Source organism: Rhagoletis pomonella, unplaced genomic scaffold, assembly GCF_013731165.1.
Source record: "Rhagoletis pomonella isolate Grant_MI unplaced genomic scaffold, Rhpom_1.0 Rhpom_scaffold_00001, whole genome shotgun sequence".
NCBI classification, from domain to species: Eukaryota; Metazoa; Arthropoda; class Insecta; order Diptera; family Tephritidae; genus Rhagoletis; species Rhagoletis pomonella.
The window spans coordinates 2,671,917-2,692,318 of NW_023458555.1; the positions used below are offsets into that span (position 1 = coordinate 2,671,917).

At 36.1% G+C, this 20,402-nt stretch overlaps 2 protein-coding genes across 4 annotated transcripts in view; one reads left to right on the plus strand and one right to left on the minus strand.

The window, feature by feature from the left end:
* LOC118736345 (restin homolog) overlaps nt 1-20,402 on the plus strand; it is a 184,007-nt gene that overhangs the window by 5,442 nt on the left and 158,163 nt on the right. The window lies entirely within an intron of this gene.
* On the minus strand, nt 12,092-14,019 carry LOC118736403 (T-complex protein 1 subunit eta). Its single transcript, XM_036466499.1, has 4 exons — nt 13,893-14,019; nt 13,200-13,460; nt 12,320-13,139; nt 12,092-12,257 (listed from the first exon to the last, which is right to left on the minus strand). The coding sequence occupies exons 1-4, from the start codon at nt 13,893-13,895 to the stop codon at nt 12,115-12,117; spliced, it is 1,227 nt and encodes a 408-aa protein (XP_036322392.1). The 5' UTR covers nt 13,896-14,019; the 3' UTR covers nt 12,092-12,114.

A 20,402-nucleotide genomic window follows, 5' to 3' on the forward strand; every position in this document is an offset into this window, starting at 1 on the left:
GAAATAATCTCTTGTGTACTTTTAATTCCTAACAAGGACTCATAACTCGCGCTTGCTTGCGTGAAAAGAGCACGAGGCTGTTGCGAACAAACAAATTTACGTAGAAATAGAAAGTAATTGCGTTGCGGTGACGAGGTCAATTTTGGAAAATGTTTACAGCAGCAATGCGCGAATTCTGCGATTTTCATTCTAATTAGATGCAGAGATTTTGCAAACGTGTTTTCGATTTGAATTAAAACATTACTCAATTAAAATTTCAAATTTTGTTCCATTTGCTCCTCAACTTTGTTTTTGTGCATTTTTTTTTTTTTACATTGTTTTTTATTGTTTTTTAAGTGAAGCAGACAGCGGTCGTAAAAAAGTTATGGCGCATAAGGAATGTTTTTTGTTGGAGCGGATTGTGGATACACAATGTTCAACGTGACTTTAATTGAAGCCAATTTGCATTGCACAATATTTGTTTTTGTTTTTGCTTGTGGGCGACGAAAAAAAAAATGAAAAACAAAAAATTTAAGTTATAGACGGTTTAGATGGGGACAGTTCAACGCATGTAAATACGAGGGCAGTTTGATAAGTCAGTGAACTTTTTTGATTTCCCTTGCAGAGTAACGTTAAATTCAACACAAAAAAATCTAAAAAATTAAAGTAATTTTAAGCGACTTAGAACCTGAGCTTTATTGAAATTGAATGACCTGCAAAACTGCATACCTTGTAAAAACTCTGATTAAAAAGTTTGAAGTTTTGTTGAAATGTTTTTTAAGTTTGATTAATTTTTGTGCGAGCTCTGAAACGATTATTTATGTACATGTATACAATGGGTATTTCCAAACTGGCGTTATGTGACGCTCGTATGAAAAAATGTAAAAAAAAAGGATTGAAAAAATCAAAATATTAAAAAGGTTTTTTCTAAATTTGCCTGGCAATTAAATAGCCCCTTATTCAGTAAAAAGATTACACTGTTGGTGGTAGCGATTTAATGATATTAGTAAACTTATGCGCTGGAGTGACGTTACCTAAAACAGAAGTTACGAAATTGCAAAACTATTGTATAAAAGCTTTTGTGGAAATATTGGAAATGTTTAAGATAAGATAAAGATGATAAATACGGTTTTTCAAAATATGTATCTCGACCCTGGCGCCACCTAACGAGAGCTATTTTGAAAAAAATATTTCTGCTTACATAACCAATAAGTGGGAAATATTAGAAAATCGTTGGCGGCCAAAAAACACCAATTCGTTACTTAAGCGCTTTTGTTAAAACGAATTTGGTAGAAAACCAAAATTGACTACATTTAGGATTTTTTCCGAAATATTAAAAAAAAAATTAACTAAGCTAAAAACTAAGTGAAATTTGGATTTTTTTAATGAATAGAAAACCCTAATAAATATTAAGTTATTTTGATAAAATAATTTCTCATACAATGCACACGCCGAATATTGTTGAAGATAAGTTATTTTAACTGATGTCATATTTATCCATTCGAGTGAAGATATTTTTTAAAGCCCTATAACTTTGTCACAGTTACCACTATTAAAACAAGGAAAAGAGAGATCGATCAAAGGGGTTTCCTCTAAAGATTGACACTATGTATAATAAAAACCGAATTTTGATTTATTTCAAATTCGTAATTCAAAATTTACGTTTCTGGAGATTTCATCATACAATTAATAAGCTTGATAAGGAGAATATGCTCAGCCTAACATATGACTAAGTAAACTTCCCAAAACTGGCGAAGATATTTGTCTTACCATCTGTCTATTGGTATACCAATTGTTTGATTGCGTTTTCCCAATAAAATTGAAACTTTGAAATAATTCTGTATATTATTAAACGTGCGTTATGTATGTGTACATATTGTAGTCAATAGTAATTATTTTTGCATTTGTATTTATGTGCAATATTTAGACTACCATATAAATAACGTTTCAAATTAAATAAGAAGCGTTTGCATTCAAACAATGCATTCCACAGGGGCTTATCTTCGTGATTTTGCTTTGGCGTGCTGAAGCCCAAGTAATAAATATTGAATAAAACTTGATCTCGCGTACACCAATATACATATGTAAGTATGTATGTATGAACGTTTACTTATAGTAAAGATTTTCATAAGCAAATGCAAAAATACATATACATACATACATACGTACGTACATATCGCACACCGACTTCAAAAGGGGCACAACTCAAAATTACACGTTTGTCAGAAAATGTGAAAAAAACTATTTCTTAGCACATGATAATCGTATGGGCAAGGGAGACTTTACCTTAGCGTTTTTTTTTTTTACAAATTATAGCAAAAATTTGCTCTAGCTTTTTCTGAAAGGTAAATAAAGGTTCAGTGTACATTTTTGGCGCATAATTTTAAAAATGACAAATTTTGAGTTGTGCCTCTTTAGCAGACAGGTGCGATATGTACATGAGTAAGAATATTTGTACATTTCTATAGAAGCGTTTATGCAGTTAATTTTGAGAAGAAGTCACGTTTTTCTTGACATTAAAAATTTCAGCGCAGATAATTCAACAAAAAAGTCTATATTTATGAGCCACATCGTAGACAATGGGTTATAAAAATTTAGAAATTACAAAATATTAATGGTAAGTGTGTCTCAAGGTTAACAAATCCAAATTATCGATTAAAGATTATATAAAAAAAATAAAAACCTAAATAAAAAAATAAAAAATTCTCTGCGCACGAGGAAGACTCGAACCCGGTAGTCTAATACTTTGACCACTCGGCCATTGCCACTTTTGGAGCGGTATAAGCAAAAGGCACACATAAATGCTATGAGTTGACTATGCTTGTTTTCACCACACATTTGTGGTGAACTTTTTGTGACTCTCCTCTGCCGAATACCCAAATCATCTCAAGTCACTAATTGCTAGTCTTAAATTTAGTGACTGAATTACGGAATAGCAGGGTTAGTTTATTTGTTGAAAAATGTCAGAGATATGCTGAAATTTGTAGAGTTTCTAACCGAGAAAATCCGAACGGGGAAAATTCAGAAACGAAATTAATAGATTAACGAAAATAATGTCGGTGAGAGGGCGGTTTGGTAATTATAGACGCCCTAGAGAGAGAATGTGCCATGCGTAATAATTTTTGATTTCTTTAGACATTGCGGCGTCAACATAGCCAGAACTTTACGGCGACGTTTTTAAGAGCTATCTGAGGGGATCTACAGCTGTATAACTATTGACGGTGCGGGGCGATTCAATTAGTGAAGGAAACAATGCACTCTGCCCAGCAAACATTTTAAAAACTCTTCTAGAGCCATGTTATATTCAATGTGTGCACCTTCACGCAAGACGGATCACCATTGCATACAACAAAAGTAACCATGAATGCTCAGAATTCGTTGGACATCAAAGTGTTTTAGTTAAAGTTTTAAGCATTGGTTGGCCTGGGAGTGTAAGAGGTTGAATGAGGGAGCTTAAATCTGTTATTTACCAGCGTTCCACATAAATTGTCATTCGAAAATTAAATTACAAAATTTCTACGAGTTCGATAATGGGGACATGAACGCAATTGAAGTTATAGTGTAAGCGGGACAAAGTTTTAGCTAAATTCGAGTTTGTTTATATCCCAAGTGAAAAGGATTGGATAAAACATCGAAGAAACTTTCCCCCATTTTTAAATTGGCCAAATGAATGGAGTTGTCTATGTGCAACGCATTGCTCTGGTTAAATAGCGGTTTTTTATGTACGTACATATGTATGTATGTACTTCCATCAGTCGGCAGTCAGTATAGAACGGCGAAGTCCTACAACAGCCACTCCACCTCATAGTTTCCTGGAGAGATTATTTGACGCAGATGAGCACAACTGCCTGATAAGCAGTCTATTCATACATTAATGCCCGGTGTATTTAGCTAAGTATGTATGATGAAAAAGTACTATTTATAATTATTGATTATAAGTGCATGTATGGAAATGCTAAATATGTAATATTATCATTTCAGGGTCCAAGGTGTTCTACTCTATCTTAGCTTTATTTTTTTATTACGGTAATAACAATTCGGTAAACACAATCAAGGCACATAGACGAATCCAGAAAGCAAAAATAAAAATTTTGTTTACAAAAACTGATACCTGATGGCGATTTCGTTTCTACAAAAAATGTTGCCTACGCATCGCCTTCTTCTTAGTTTTTGTGCATAGAGGGCAAAGAGAAGGTAGCATTTTTAGGTAGAAACGAGATCGGCGTAAGCTATATTTTCATGTACATCCACAAAAAAAAAATAAATAAAAAGTTTAAGCTGTGGCTGTGTGCAGATCTCTTTACTATCAATGGTCAAGACCCCCCGTTGGAAACCCTTTCAAAAACCAAAACGGTACTTCTATAAAGAAGGGGAACACAAATATGATCGGTCAGTCAACCAACTTCGTTGGCCGTAAGTACAGTACGGCTGTACAAAAACAAATGCGTTGTTCATGGAAGCACATATGTAAATATGTATGTATATATGTATGTAGTACTACAAAAGAGCTAATTGAGAGTGCATAATTGAATAGCAAAAAAAAAGGCGGTGAGTTTGAGGGTGAAACTGCAAAAACAACTAAAATTATTCACAAAAGTAACGGAAAATAGCCAGATTGTCAAACGAATCACCGAAATAAAAAAAAAAAAAATGTATAAAAGAAATCAGCAACGGCTTTTGTGGCTGTATTTCGGTAAAACAAATTTGGTCACAGCAGTTGACCGCGCAATGTCGGTGACCAACGGCAAAGATAAATTTCATAAATAATGCAAATTTATGCTAAAAGTCAACTAGAATGATGTACAGTGGGCGGAAGTCACGGTAGTGTGTCTGCCAGAAGCAGTACCAAACAATGGCAAACGCTTGTAAGAAGAAAACAAGTTTTGAGCAACGTTATAGAAATGAATAATACAAATGCATTTGCAAACTTCAATAACTTCTCTGGCAAAATCTTTCGACATTGCATCCTACAAAGTACGATAAGTAACGTAGCTGTCCCCGTTACTTTTGATCGCAAAGTAAAGAAGAAATAGCCGCCTTCAATTGCAAGAGTCAAAAGGGGCAGAATGCAGTGCGCCGATTGCAATGCAAGATCGTCGCCAGAGTTGAAATAAATACAAATGTACACACCTACATACATACATAAATATATTCGGTGCCGTGAATTGGAAAAACTGAGGACGGACGTAATTGGCAACTATAAGCAATAGCCAACAAATGGCTAACAAAAACCGGTTCGTTCTGCAGGATTGTGCTGCCTGCTGTAAATATAATAACTGATTAAGTGGCGGGGTTTGCAACACAGCCGACAACAACACGAAAATCATGATAATTAATAGTCTACCAGTGAGCAAAGTTTGCTACAGTTTATTTTTTTCACCCCATTGGCAAAATAGTTGATGACTTTTGTATTACACCCATAATTATATTTTTAAATGATGGCAGACGCTAAATAATATTTAGCTAAGAGCTTAAACAGACGGCAGCGTTGATCCGGATCAACTCGGGAATTAACTGCAGTTGATCCGGATTAAGTCCCAGTTGGACCGACCGACCAGTTTTGATCCCAAATAACAAATTGATGTGAGTCCACGATTGTGGATCACTACCAGGTTACGAGCGTTAAATTGCAATTAGCGAGAATAATTCTGTAAAAAAATCTATTTTCACAACCTACCCGCATGCGAGTAAAGAACAAAATTCGAAATTTGCAGATACATATGTACATATGTACTTATTAATGTACACGCTAATAATTGCGCAAGTTTTCATTTGTCAAAGCGACAATTCGCCAGTGGAAAGGCAATCACAATCGATAAAAAAAAAAAATCAGCTATGAACAGATCAAACATGCAACCGCGAGCCCCAGCCATTGGCAGTTACAACAGACAGGCCGCCATCGAATCAACACCACAACAAAAGTGCAGTCAGACGTGGCAATGCAAGCGCTTGTTTAACGCCTTTCGCTGTCGAATTGCGAAAGACCACTTTCCCGAGTAAACGCCCGAAAAAAGTACTTTTTGCCGTTGTAGAGAAATAAAGATTAAAACTAGCAAGGTGCAAATCGCGTTCGTAAAGTGCTGAAATTATAAAAACGTCTGTTGAATAAAATATTAAATAGCGCCTTTTGAAAACTACATTAATACTTCTCTCAAAAGTCAGCGTACATGCATCTTGCTTTTGCAATTGCTTTGCGAAATTCTTCAGTTTTAAAATTTCCTTCCATTGCCAAGTCTAAAAGAGCTTAAACGCATCGAGGCAAAGAAAATTGCCAATAATCAACTTGCGCATGCGCATAAGCTGCCACAACTACGGCGGCGAACAGCAAATACAAAAAGGAAAATTAAAATTAATAATGGCAGAGTTGGACGATTGCTACAGGCGGATGCAGCTGCAAAATGCAGACGCCATCAACTACATACATACATATATGGCAACCCACGATTTCGGTGAGAGGTGAAGAGGCGTCGCAATGCTGCGCAAATATTGCAGTTGCGAAAATTAAAGGCTACCCGCAATGTTTGCTCCTAGGCGAAGAAATTCAAATTTAGAAAGTAGCGAATAAAGGCCTTCAATAGTACGACCGACGGACGAACGGCCCACGACAAGAGCGGTTAACACAAATGGCAATAAAAATTCAAATAGACGACAGTAACGAAGTGAAACGGTGGCTTAAAGCACACACGTTCACCCAAACCAAAGCAATCCCATGGCGTGTGTACTGTGCACGTCATGCCTGCAATTTATGCCGATAAAGTGTAACATTCAAGATTGGCCAGAGATAACAGCACGACACGTATGAAATGCAATGCCTCAAGTCGAACGACAAATTCGACTCGCTTATAGCTACATCAATATTTAGTTGGTGCGTCGAAAATACCACTAAGAGACGACTGGTAAAAGGTTTTCGTTTAGTTGGACGAACATATAAAAAAAAAGGTTGACTACTTCTTGACTCCATCAACGTGAAAACTTTGTAGGAAAAAGATGTACTTTTTCCGCGAAAAGGCTTTTCATAAATGCAATCTGCTGTTCAAGAAGCAGATACAAATTGGAGCAGAAATTTCACTTAATTTCTTCAGTAACACGGAAGATTGAAAGCACCTACTGCGACTGTGTTAGACTACAGCAAGACATGTATGTCATCGCTCATAAATTTGTGTATTTGCAATCGGCCTTTTTTTGAACTTTAGAAAGTGTAACATTTTTTACACTTTCTCGTTAAAACACCATTATAATGTTTAATTACACTTTTAACGACTGCGAGCCTTTTAATCGTATAACCACCGCCAAGGATTAAAGTATGGACTAAGGGCCGGTTGTTCAATGTCTGGTTATCACTACTTGCCGGTTAAACATCATTATCGACGTTTTCGTCACCATGCTTATAACATGTGATCGATAAAGCAGTCGTTGTATTTAACCGGAGCTTCTACCTCCGATTTCTGCAAATCAGACATTGAACAACCGGCCCTTAGACTCGAAACTAAACTTCGATTTTCACAGAGTGGGTTGACTGGGTTTTCTTAAACGAAACTCATAGGACTTTTTAGATCCGCTCACGCTTAAAAGTCTTTACACTCTGACCGCATAGAAAGAGTTCAGAGGCGATTTTCTAAATTTGCCTCGAAGGGCATGTTTTCCTATGAATCTATGCCATCTTATGAACTGATACCATGTTCGGACCGATAACAGAAAATACTTTGAAAACGAGTTTCGGGATTGTGGGCTGCAAGCTGTTCATACCGGCTGTTAGTGTTTTCGTTGACATTTCTTTCATCCTTTGTTTAAAGTTTTGCTAAGAAAAAACAAAATCAAAATCTTTGTCTTTAATTTTCTTATCATTAGCAACCTTTTTCTTTTATACATATTTTTATTTCGCCAGCCAATTGACAATAAATCCCAACTATCATATTAGAGATGATAAAATATGACTTCCACTTCGATAAATATATCTAAAATACTAGAGAAGACACTGATTGGAACGTGAGTTTTCAAGTAGTTTTCAGCGAAAACTGATTTTTGTTTGACAGAGTTTACATGGACGACAACACAAGTTTTAGGTCGAAAACCAGTTATAGCAACGAAAACATGTTTTCGATATCGGTCCGAACATGAGATGTAGAATATTGAGTTTACAATACCTTGCTAATAGAAGAAACATTAGTGGTTTTTTTTTTCATCAAAGATATATGTGATAACATTAATTGATTCCCCCGAACTACTTTTGTTTCTTTATTTTTTTCCCCGTTTAAAACCGTTTATATTTTGCAATAGTTTAAGTGAATTTGCATTTACAATGAAATAATAGCAACATGTAACTAACATTACTTTCACAGCCCCAACAGCAAGCAACATTTGAACTATATTTATGGCGCAGCAACCAGCCCATTCACATTTGCTGACATTTGCCGCTGTTTGTCTGGGCCTTTTACCACTCGCTGCAGTTAGGCTTGTAACAAAACACAAGTTATGACATGGTAATAGAAATAAATCACTTAAATGTGAAGTTCGCTATCGCAAACGACATGCCACCAGTGGGGCACCACGCTACCTAACCAATTTCTGTTGTGTTTTTTTGCCGCCGTAACTGTTAGATTTGCGTTTGTACTGGTGTGGAGTACTCGCATCAAAGCGGAAATCTTTTACAGGCTAAATGAGAAAAAAACGAGTTCAAAAATGTGGAGGCAGAAAAATACTTAAAGTACAAGGCAGAGGAGAGTAAAAAATGCAAGGAACCCATGAAACAGAAGATTTTGGTAATCCGAAATTATTGCTTAAACAACAGGAAAACCTCATTGAATTCGACGAGAAGTCAGAAAGGAAATACACAGACGGAAAACCGTTATAAAAATTGCTGATAACACAGGCCTGCGAAATTTATGTAATTTTGAAGTTGACGTTAGTAATGCGCGTTAACGATAAGAAAATAACGGGTATTAATTTTCTTGGCCTGCACCCCTATTCTGCAACACTTTCGCATTCGGATTTTGCTACGAATCGTAGAAATGGTATGCTGCAATCCGAATCGTATCTATGAACTTTCGAAATTCGTACAAATGGCATGTCTAAAAACGAATGAGTAAGCTTTTATGCGTAATTTTGTACGAAAACAATTCTGTGTCGGAGGTGAGATAAAAGATGTAAATCGATGTGTGTTTGCAGGAAACATTAGTGGTGTTTATTTAAATAGATAAATTTGCCTTTCGCATATACGTATATTTGTATCCACTACTTTAGATAAACGAGCAAAAGAAAATCTTTGTTGGCCCTTATAGAGAAACTTGGATCCGGGTTTAGTTATTTGTACAATGATTTTCGGTTGTTGTGTCCAAACGCATAACCGGAATCCAAAAACTTCAACATACACGTGTAATCAAAGGATTAAACTTTTATATAAAATAAATGTCTCAAATTATTAATAAATTCGGTTTGCACTATGCATTTTTTTTTGCAAATTTCGATGAAGGTTCTGCGCGAAAATACTGTGATATACACTAGAAATATTGTATACCTTTGACATGCGGAAGCGCCTCTTCTCTGGCAACACAGAAAGGAGAATTCTACTTAGTAAGAGTTATAATCCCTAAGCGCGGCCGAAGGCAGAAGCAAGCGCAACAGGTGGTGTACCTAACGAAATGCATGTTTTCAATGGCTTGGAAGAAGCTGTTATTGCACTAACTGGATTGGGAACCAGTTCTTCAGGCATAGTAGGAGTTCTGGCTTGTGGTTCAACAATTCAACCAGAAGCTTACATAGATGGTTACTACGCCCGGCAGCTCCGCATACCTTTGTGTGTTCGCTCTTACTCCGCTGCTATAACTGCAAATAAATGAGCTTTCACTCAGCTGTGGACATTGGCATTCCTAGAACAAGCCTTTACATGAAAACAGGAAAATCCCCCGAAACTTATTAGAGAAGACTCCATAACAACGGTAACCATAAGACGTTCAACCGAAGTTTACGCGGGAATAGCTGGGAGCAAAATCTAGTAGATATCGCCAACCTTATGCCAGAAGCATGAATGTGCAAATGTATCAATTTTGAGTTATTGGATTGGCTTGATTAACCTTTGGATGTTCTGTGTTATACCAAAATCCAGAATACCATGCGTACACGGAAACCACATATTTTGCAATTTCAGTTGAATAAATGCAGAGTTAAGCCTCGTAAAAAAAATTCAAACTTGATTTCCCAAAATTTTAATTTTTACACATTCATGTTTCTGACTTACGGGCGACGATTTCTTATTTGTATTTATAGTGTCATGTTTTTTTTTTCAAATCATAAACAAAGTTTGACGAAGAATGGACGACCGGTGTTAAAAACATAACATACGAACGCGACAGTTGCATGCATTTAGGGATGCACAATATGCATCGATATTTTTGAAACATAGATAATATCGGTTCAAAATTCGATATTTGCCATCGATGTTTACAACTGGCTAAAATCGCTAAATTGACGATACATCGTTGCCAGTTTCAACGATGTTTTATGTTTAGGCGCGACTGCTAACACCAGGCGCCTAAATTCGTGCTATGTAACTGAACTTTCTTAAGTTTCAATTAGATGGCACTTCAAAGTATGCTCGGCCTAGTCTGTTTGTTGCATTCTCCGGACACTGATTCCGGAGTCTTCTGCGGACTCTGCATGGCTTACAACCATGCGGAGGTCTTAATAGTTGATTACCATTGGCCACAGTGCATACCCACTACTTTTTGGTCCAATAAATATGTTTTTATATACATACATGCAAACATACTGGTCTCCCCTCTCACTGAGTTATTCATGGTCCTTCGAGCCGGATATTTGCGGCTATGTCACATTCACTAGACGAATAAATCGTCTAGGGGGCCGGTATGTTTAAAGGAATTTATAAATACATAAAAACAATACTAGATCGCATCTACATCTAACGAAATATGTGGGGCTTACAAACACAGTACAATATACATAGTTAGTTTTTTGCCTCTTCGGTGAATTGTAGTGGCATTCTTACGAAATCTGAAATAACCTAAGCTGCGATTTTTTCTGTGTCCGGATTTGAACGGTAAGAGCTGGTTTTTTTTGGCAAGGGGTGACAGAAATTCCTTTCGAAATACATACATCACACTCGTACCGGAAGTACCACCAAAAGAGTAAACCTTATTCGGTAAATTACCTAAGTTCATATTAATTGCTTGGAAAAGGTGCAGAGGGTACTTATACGCTCTGCATTACGTTCATTAAACTTTACTGAACCATTGCCATCTTTATATGGTAGACAGACGGAGAAAATTAATTTGAATTAATAAGCATAAATGCAAATTAAAATTTTACCCTTACAGACGGCAGTAATGCGAATAAACCAGCCGCAAGGTCGTGGGTTCGAGTCCCACGGCCAGTATACTTTTTTTATTTCTTTTTCATTCTTTTTTTATAAGTTCTATATTTTTTTTACGTTACTTTCAGTTAGTTGTTGAATTTTTAACAAAATTCATCTCTAAAAATTAAAATTAACTAATAGTAAAATAAGAAATGTGATATAAAATAAAGCAAATGAAAATAAAATAAAGTAAAATTAAATATATAAATAAAATAAAATAAAAAAATATAAAATTAATAATGAAAACAAAAAAAAATTCGCAATCGCTCCAACCGAGTATCGAACTCGGCAGCTACAGGCTTGTAGCTCGCAACTGTCACCACTCCGCTACCGCGTACGCGAAAATCGACTGCTTCGTTTGCTTACTTGTACAAAAGACAACAAGTGGCCGTTTTTACCAGTGTTGTCATCGAAAATTCCCCGGATCCAAGTTAATTCCCAAAAATTTCGTGCATTTGTTCGGCTGCTTATGCTCATTTTAAAGAGGAAAATGCATGAGTTAAAGCAAATTAAGGCTGGTTATGCAAATAATCGAGCCCGTTTGTCTACCGTATAATGTCCAACCGCATTTGATTTGGAAAGATACCTTATGCCCAGTCAATATTACCTTACCAATTTCATCTTCTTTACTCTGTCGAAATTCTTGTATTTCATATATATAACCATATAAACGCAATTTTTAAGTAGCCAAGTTATAATTACACTCTTAATGTCTGTTAAAACATTATTTGCATAAAAAAATAAAATAAATAACAGTGATATTCTTTTCACTCACCAGCAACAACAGAATCATGCTTTATTGTACGACGTACAATCATTATAGCGTCATGTAAAGAGCGTTCAGTTTCTTCTAGGAATTGTTCAGCACCACCACGCAGAATCAATGTGCACGTTTTAGCATTAGGACAACCTTTTTGCAAAATATTCAAATGAACTTAAATTAATGTTATCTATTTGAAGGCATCAACGTACCTTGGAAAATGTTAAAACGCTCTCCACCAACTTGTCGTTCTTCAAAATAGTCGCATTTTCCCAGTACATTTGGGCTGATATCATTGGCTGTGGTCATTACGGCACCACCGCAGGCTTTCATCGTGCGCTTTAAATCCTCTTCAGGTACACGACCGGCACAGAACATGTCACGATCTGCGAAATACTGAGTGGCTACATCACCAATAGGAAGCTTCGATAATACAACATTGGCTCCAGATTCGTGAATCTTAGCCAATTTATTGTATAGTATTTGCCACTCAACATCAACTATTTTTTGATATTCCTTCACATTATCGACACGAACTTCAGCGTTGTCTCGCTCAGCCTTCAATTCCAATTCAATGTTTAATAATGCGATTTTACAATTCTTGTATGATTTTGGCGCCATTTCGAAGCCGGCATATGAAAAAGTCTTTTTGAAGGCCACACCCGAGACAAGTTCGGATTCCTCTAATGAACCACCAGTGACTTTTTTGATACCAATCATATTCAAAGGCAACAACTCATCCAAAAAAAGTACGGCATCAACAACCATTTTTGAGAAGAAATCTTTCTGTTGATGAATAAGTTTCGAAGACATCGCTGTGGCAGCGCATTTCTCCAACAAAGCACGTTGCTGTTCCTTGGATTGTGCTTCGACATGTACAGCCATTTCATTGATCTTCGTCATGCACAATTGCAGTGCTTTTCGAATAGCTTTGATGATTATGCGAGCGTGTACACCTTCTTCAACGAAGGGTTTGACTTGTTTCAAAATTTCACCAGCTAAGAGAACAACAGAAGTGGTACCATCACCCACCTAAGAAAATGTAAAACCATGAGCATTTATGTACATTCAATTTCATTCACATTTGCTTACCTCAGCATCTTGAGACTTAGCTATGTCTACGAGTGTCTTAGCAGCAGGATGCACAATTTCCAATAGCTTCATGATGGTGGCACCATCGTTAGAAATAGTAGCCTTTCCATTGGAATCTACAATTAGCTTATCCATACCACGCGGACCCAGCGTTGTACGCACAGCGTCAACAATAGATTGGCAGGCATTGATGTTGGATATAAGTTGAGGTTTGCCCTGAGAGGTGTCAGTACCCTCCTTTAAAAGCACAATTTGCGGTTGCTGCAGATAAATAAATAGTGAAAAAACCAATTAGTGTATATATTTTCCGAATTTCATGACTCAAAATTTTTGCAGAGATGTTGTCATCACAAAAGTCACGACGATACGTTCCCACAACAAAACAATGTCGTCATATGGTAGCAGAGCGTGCAAGAAAATTCTTTGGAGGTTATGTTGAGTACAACTGCAAATTCATTTTTGCTATTTATAAGCAAAATTGCACCAAAATCATTTAAAATTTAGGGCTCCTTTATAAGTTAAACAATTAGTAATAATAAAGGAGTATAAATTATAAGTGATCCTTGGAAAAACTTGCAAGACATCTTCGTGGGCCGAGCCAATCAGCACCTTGGCGAACGAGCCCTAGTTGGCCAACAATTCATTTATTCACAAAACATTTGCCTAAGTATAATGATTTTCATATTAACTTACCATATTTATGTAATCAAATCAGCGTACACAGTTTTATTTAAGAAATATTTATTAAATTAGCAACAGCGGCTTTTCACGCGGCGAGTATGACTTTTGCGGCAACGATGAGTAACAAATCTTTTTGACAGCTGAAAGTGTGTTCGCTGGTGCGAAAGAGACAACTATAAAGATCTTCAGTTTTGAGAGAGCTGCCAATTGGGAATTAAAAATTAACCACGCAGTGTTGCATTTTGTAAACAAGTGTATAAACAGGATTTCAAGTAATGTAGGATTTCAAATTTCTTATAAAACGGGAGTAGATTAATCTGGTCGTAGGGTAATCCAAACACCGGTAGGGAACGAACAGACTTTCGTCGTGGTTTCGAGGTAGTGATGAAAAAAACGAAGGCAGGCAGAGCAGAGGGTAGATTAAAACATTTTCAAAAGCCGGAGCAAATTACACACAGCGGAGGCTTCCAAACACTGTTAGGGAATGTATTTTTCCAATTTAGCGCTTGTGACCCACAGATGGCGCGAAAAACCGGGTTGCAAATTCGTAGGGTGCACTTGATGATAATTTTGTTTTTCATTCATGTTAATCGATTTTTTTTTTCATGATGCATTTCCGGACTTAATTTTTTTGCAGTTATTCGAGTAAATTTGTTTGATGAAGCATTTCCGAAAATTTTCGCAATTTGCAGGTTTTAAGTTTTAAAATTTCCAATTTAATTGGTATTTTCAGTACGCAGATTAATAGCCATCAAAGTTTTGTATAATTTAGTGAAAGCTTCAAGTTGCATTTTTTAAGAGAAAAATTGCATGAACTTATTAGACGTAAGGACTTAGGGCCGGTTGCTCAAAGCCTGGTTGACACTAATCGCCGGTTAAATATTGTTATCGACGTTACCGTCACCGTGTTATATGCATGGAGTCGAAAACGTCGATAACGATGTTAACCGATGATTAGTGTCAACCAGGCTTTGAGCAACCTGCCCTTAAAAGTGTATGTACATATGTATGTGCTTCTACCATCTCAGTAAAATGGTTTTTATATGGCGAAACCACGCTAAATCAAGTGGGTTATCGGGATAACCAGCTCAACAGAAATAACTACGTGGTTAAGCTCCGGTGGGGACTTGGTATTAAGTCGGCGATTATGGGTACTGCCTTGCCCGCGGGCAAAGCTCTTTTAAGTTTTTTATATAATTTGTACAGGCGAGCAAAGAGTAAAAGCTCTCTCTGCCCATCGCTGTATTAAATTCAACCCTTTTGCTAAGTTGTTTTCCTCGTTTATTTTTTAAAGCAAATTTAATGAATTGTACAATGCATTTTCTGTCCCAATTTTCACATAATTTTGACTAGGTGAATTACCCGAACACTCTTCTTTTTCAAGAACCATTAAAATCGCGTCAGTAGGAAATTCTTATTATTCGTTTATTTGATGGCGAACGATCAGCAGGAGTTGTGACCGTTTCCATTCCAACGTCTGCTAGCCGCTTGTCACCGCGAGTGTAGGTACATGCATTTGTGTATTTATTGTTTCACGCAGAGACCGCAGCGTACGTTGCTCTGGCTGCGGCGTTCGAATGCGTTCAACGTGTCGTATGCGTAACACTATTTTTAGCTGCAACAATTTCCTCGAAACAAATGTACGAGACGCCGAAGTAGATGCACAAATCTCACATCAACACGCCCATACAAACATACAGCCATACGAAATAGTAAAATATTTGTATAAGAATTGTGTGTTTTCATTAAGTTGCGTTGCATTCTTTGTAGAGCAGCGATTGGGGGAAGCAGAATAACATTCTCTGCGTGAAAGTGAGGCGGAAGAAGTGAGACGCCCGAAGACACAAGTGGACATGGACATCTTCGAATGGCTTCAGTTGGCCCACACAACTCGAACGAGCCAGTTGTCGATGGGAATGAGGCAGATCGAGCCGGAAAGAAGGGAAAAGTGAAAGCGCCAGAGCGCCAATGAAGAAAGTGCCAAATGCTGTGGAATGGAAGTCAAGCATTTAACATAACGAAAATTCTAAATCTAATTCGGTAACGGTGAATTGGAATCTTAGAAGTGACAAAAAGAGTGAAAATAAGTGAAATAAGAAGATTAGCTCGAGATATGCAAAGCATCCTTAAAATAGTTTTAAAGATATTTTTTGCAAATTAAAGACAGCCAGAAACTAGCAACAACTCAAGTGAATTTTTGAACTAAAATTGGACTGGGCAAATGGTATGTGAGGCAGAAGTACAATTTTATATCTGCGTATATCAAACGGTACATAATTGGTGAGCGGCCAAGTGAAGTTTCGAATTGAAAAGATATTTGGAAAAGGTGTCTCAGTGTCTTGAAAGAGCTATTGCGGTAAAGTCGTGAGTGATGTCCTGAGAATCTGTTTGTTTGAATAAGAATTTTATGCATTGCGAACGAATGAGTGGCCTGCCTGATTAGTTGAAACACTTTTAAGTGAATGCATTTTCTGTTCTAACGGAACTTATTCCATTGTTGTGCAAGAAACTTATATAACAGTACAAAGGGTGCAAATATTTGATTAAAAACTGGAAAAATTGGTGAAAAAGTGGGAGAGAGAATAAAAGACTGCGAAACAACAAAGTTTGAATAAATAAACGAAAATTATCAACAAAAAAAAAAATAACTTAAATTACGTAAGTACAAGCAAATTTAATTTCATTTATTTAATTTAATTTTTATGTTGCAAATTAACACGAAAATGTCAACGAACTGTCGCTGTAATTTTTCAGGCACTTCTAGGTGGCACTAAAAAACGCTGCCACATTTGTCTGGCACACAGGAATGCGCAACGAAAGAAATTTACAACGGTTTCTTGTCCCCACTCGCAATTGTACTGCATACAAACCTACGCATAGTTATACACATAAATATACATATACATATCGCACGCTGTATAAATACAACAGAGTCGCAACTCAAAGTTTTCCAAAATCGACTTTTTAGCGTAAATTCGTATAGGAATTGACAGTACAGACCTCTAGTTATGGTAGAAATTCTTTCTACATCCCCTTTTTAACTGACTTCAAAAAAGGTGGTGGTTATCAATTCGCCGGAATATTTTTTTTTATGCATGTTACCGGATAAGTTTGGACCATGCGAACCGTTTTCGATAATTATCTTTAATTGGTGGTCCCATACTAATTTGGTTCAGTTACGATCATTGGATCATGAATAAACTAACGGTACTCCTAAAATTATATAAGAAGTCGTTTTTTTTTTGCTTAAAATTACTTGTGAGTTTACGAAAAATACCGTTATGCCTCTTTAGATATTACTTTCGCTACTACCGTGACTCTTCTAAAGTTGTGTAATTTTCGATTTGTGACTCTTTGGTTTTCAATGTGAACATTTTCTTTTGGTACGTTGCTCCACTCGCCGTTGTCTTTGGCTTCAAATTGTGATTGTATTGGTCGCACTGGCATTTAACCCAATTTCGTATATTCATAATTTACTACAACTTACCGTTGGCGCCGCCGGTACCGCTGGTTCTGGTGCTCTGGGCGATTGCCATAAATTTATTTATATTTTTATTAGTTTTTGAATGTAAATTGCATTTGCATGCGTAAATGGTTCTATCCTCGTTCATACTCAGAAGAGGAAACTGCGATGGACTGCATGTGTTAAGTATTGAGAGCTTATAATTTTTTAGTAATATTTTTTGTTTGTTTACTACACGCAAACATGCTTACACTAAAAACAATTTGTACGTGCTTGTGCTATGTAGTTATTTAGACATATTTTGAAATTTTAATCCAAAGGATTATTGTGGAAATCCTTTAAGATGTTAATGTTTTGAAAAATAGCATTTTTAGGGACCAAATTTAATCTATACAATTGAAAATGGAAAAATAAATTTGGCATACAAGTATACAAGCGTTATTAAATACTTGACAGTTAATTTTATTGTTTTTTGGGAATCCGCTGTTCATTATTTTTACGAGTATATCCCCACTACTTCCAGAGATATATACCAAAATGTGGTCACTGAGTGCCTTCGTTGTCCGACAATATTCAACATACATATAAACATTAAATAAGTCAAATATTGATACCAAACGGCAAATAGGGTTTTGAATGCTTTAGTTTAAATATACTTTTGAAAGGACCCAGCAAACATTGAGGTTAGTTATCGATTAGAGAATGATTGGATGACTAGCCACATTCTCCGCTCTCGAGCGTTAGAGAACGACTCGAAAACTATCGACAATCATAGTGATTTAAAAAAAAAAAAATGGCACTAAGTTCTCGACTCGAGAAAATATTAATTCTCTAATTGTATTCTAATGTTGATTTCTAATGGGATTCGAATGTGAATTTCAAACTGCTGTTTAGGCTTGCTTTGTTTGTAAAATTTGTATTCAATGTATTCGCAATAAAATAATAATGAATTATTTGAACTTAAAAATAATTTGTGATTAATTCATTTGAAATATTGTATATTTACATTTATTTTAATTTGCGTTGTTTCTCTAATCGCTCTCGAATCGAATTCTAATGTAATTCTCTAACTTCGTCATCGACTCGAGAACGATTAGAGAATTACCCTAGTTATCTAATGTAGAAATCCAAATTTTCTAAGCGAAATATTACGATATGGATTTCAAAAAAGGATATTTGAATGGATTTTATAAAAGAGAGAATTTTTTGAAGTAGCTCTATCTTTTCTTTGTAATTTTTAATTACGACTTTTTTTTGAAAAAAAAATCATGTATCGCTACAATGGTCCTCAACGCATTATGGATGCCAGCTATGTACATCACCAGGGAGAGGATTTTTTGGAAATTGCCTTCTTTTCTGCTAAAGAGATATAGTATATTCGATTAAGAATGTCAACGATTTAGCTTTCCTTGATTCCATATGTACACATTTGATGTTGCCTTTTTTTTACCTTTTTAAGATATTTGCCTTTTTTTGCCTTTTCTACCTTAAAAGCCAGTATGCAGCTCTCAATAAAAGCAAAAACTCCATATAAAATGACGTACAAGAAATGCCTAAAAGTGAAAGTACATACCATCGATTGCGTCGCCGTCCCGTCACCGTCACCGTCAACGATGCTTATGCGTTTGACGTTGCGTCCGAAAAATCATAAACTCGCTGCTAATCTTCGCGAAATTCGCGTTTTAATTTTGCACTTCTTCTAATAGGTTTTCCCACATCATTTTTTAAATTTCGTTTTTCCATAAATCTAAAAATTCGCAAACTGGAAAAATAGTGGTCACTTGGCGCAAATGTACTTAATACAAATAAACCGATTCAACTTTTTTAACAACTGCCGGTGACGGTGACGGTGACGTCGACGCAACGCATTTTATGTACTTTCACTCTAAGAAATTTTGTTGTGTCAAATTTCGTTTAGGCAGTACGCAGTTCTTAAGAAATTTGCTACGCTTTCTAGTACGGTTTTCTAAAGTTTTTTGTGTTTTCTTGACGAAAGAGTGAGGCAACAGGATGTGAAGTATCAGATATCGAAATTCCTTGGACACACACACACACGAAATAGTGACAATTTTTTTCTTGTCCGTTTTTTTGCGAGCTGCCCCTTTAGTTGTAAAGGGCAAGCGAAAGGCCCTTATTCCTGATAATAGGAAGGTTTTAAACGTTTCATATTTAAATTGGGCGCCACTTATATCAACTCACACCGAGCGCTCATTTAATACATTAGAATGAAAATGCTGCCAGAAAACTTCAAAATTCATCCTGACTATAGAGATTGGAGTTTTGTGAGTTAAAAACTTGAAAGGAGAAAATGGTCCAAGATTCTAAGTAGAAATTATTCATATAACGAAATTAGCTCATAGTTTTTATCTGTTTACTTGTAAAATAAACATTTCTAAAATAAAGATATTTTTTTGATTATTCTTCCGTTTAGTCTTTTTAGTGCCTATTTTGCGATTTCTATTACCTTTTCCTGCCTAAGTATTTCGTTATTTTATTTTGCCTTATTTTATAGGTTTTTAGGTCCTAAAAATCCGTTCCCTCTACATCACAAACTGCATTCGGGGCTGAGTTGAAACTATATAGATCATAGCTTACAGAAATGGCAAGAGGAAAATCCAATGATATGTACGCTTCAGCTTCGTACAATCCACCACTAATCGTTGGATCTCCATCATATCTTTGGTTATAAAGGTACGAACACTCTATACCTACTTCCAAAAGATAATTCCCGATAGTTTTTCATAGCTATCTTAAAATCAAATTGGGTTGAACCCAGGCCCTGCGTAATGGTAGTGGTTGCAAGATTTTACCCGAAGAATTTTTGTTTGTAACAACTGGTAAAGTGTTAAACCGTCAGCTGTTCAAACGAATTGAAAGTTGAATAAGCAAAAACAAATTAATTTGGTTGTTTATTTGCGTATAATCAACCAGATCGCCAAATGATAAAAAATTAGTGCGTTCCAGCACGCCTACGATTTGCAGGTTTTGCAGGATTTAGTCCAAAGTTGTCCCCGTACGCCAAAAATTTTGTATCTGGGAACATTGTCGTGAGAGTTGGT

What these genes read in the sequence shown, in the direction of transcription:
- LOC118736403 (XM_036466499.1), bottom strand. An exon ending in CTAAGTCTCAAGATGCTGAG is followed by an intron (nt 13,140 to 13,199) that starts GTAAGCAAATGT and finishes ACATTTTCTTAG; the next exon opens with GTGGGTGATGGTACCACTTC. An exon ending in GCGTTTTAACATTTTCCAAG is followed by an intron (nt 12,258 to 12,319) that starts GTACGTTGATGC and finishes TTTTGCAAAAAG; the next exon opens with GTTGTCCTAATGCTAAAACG.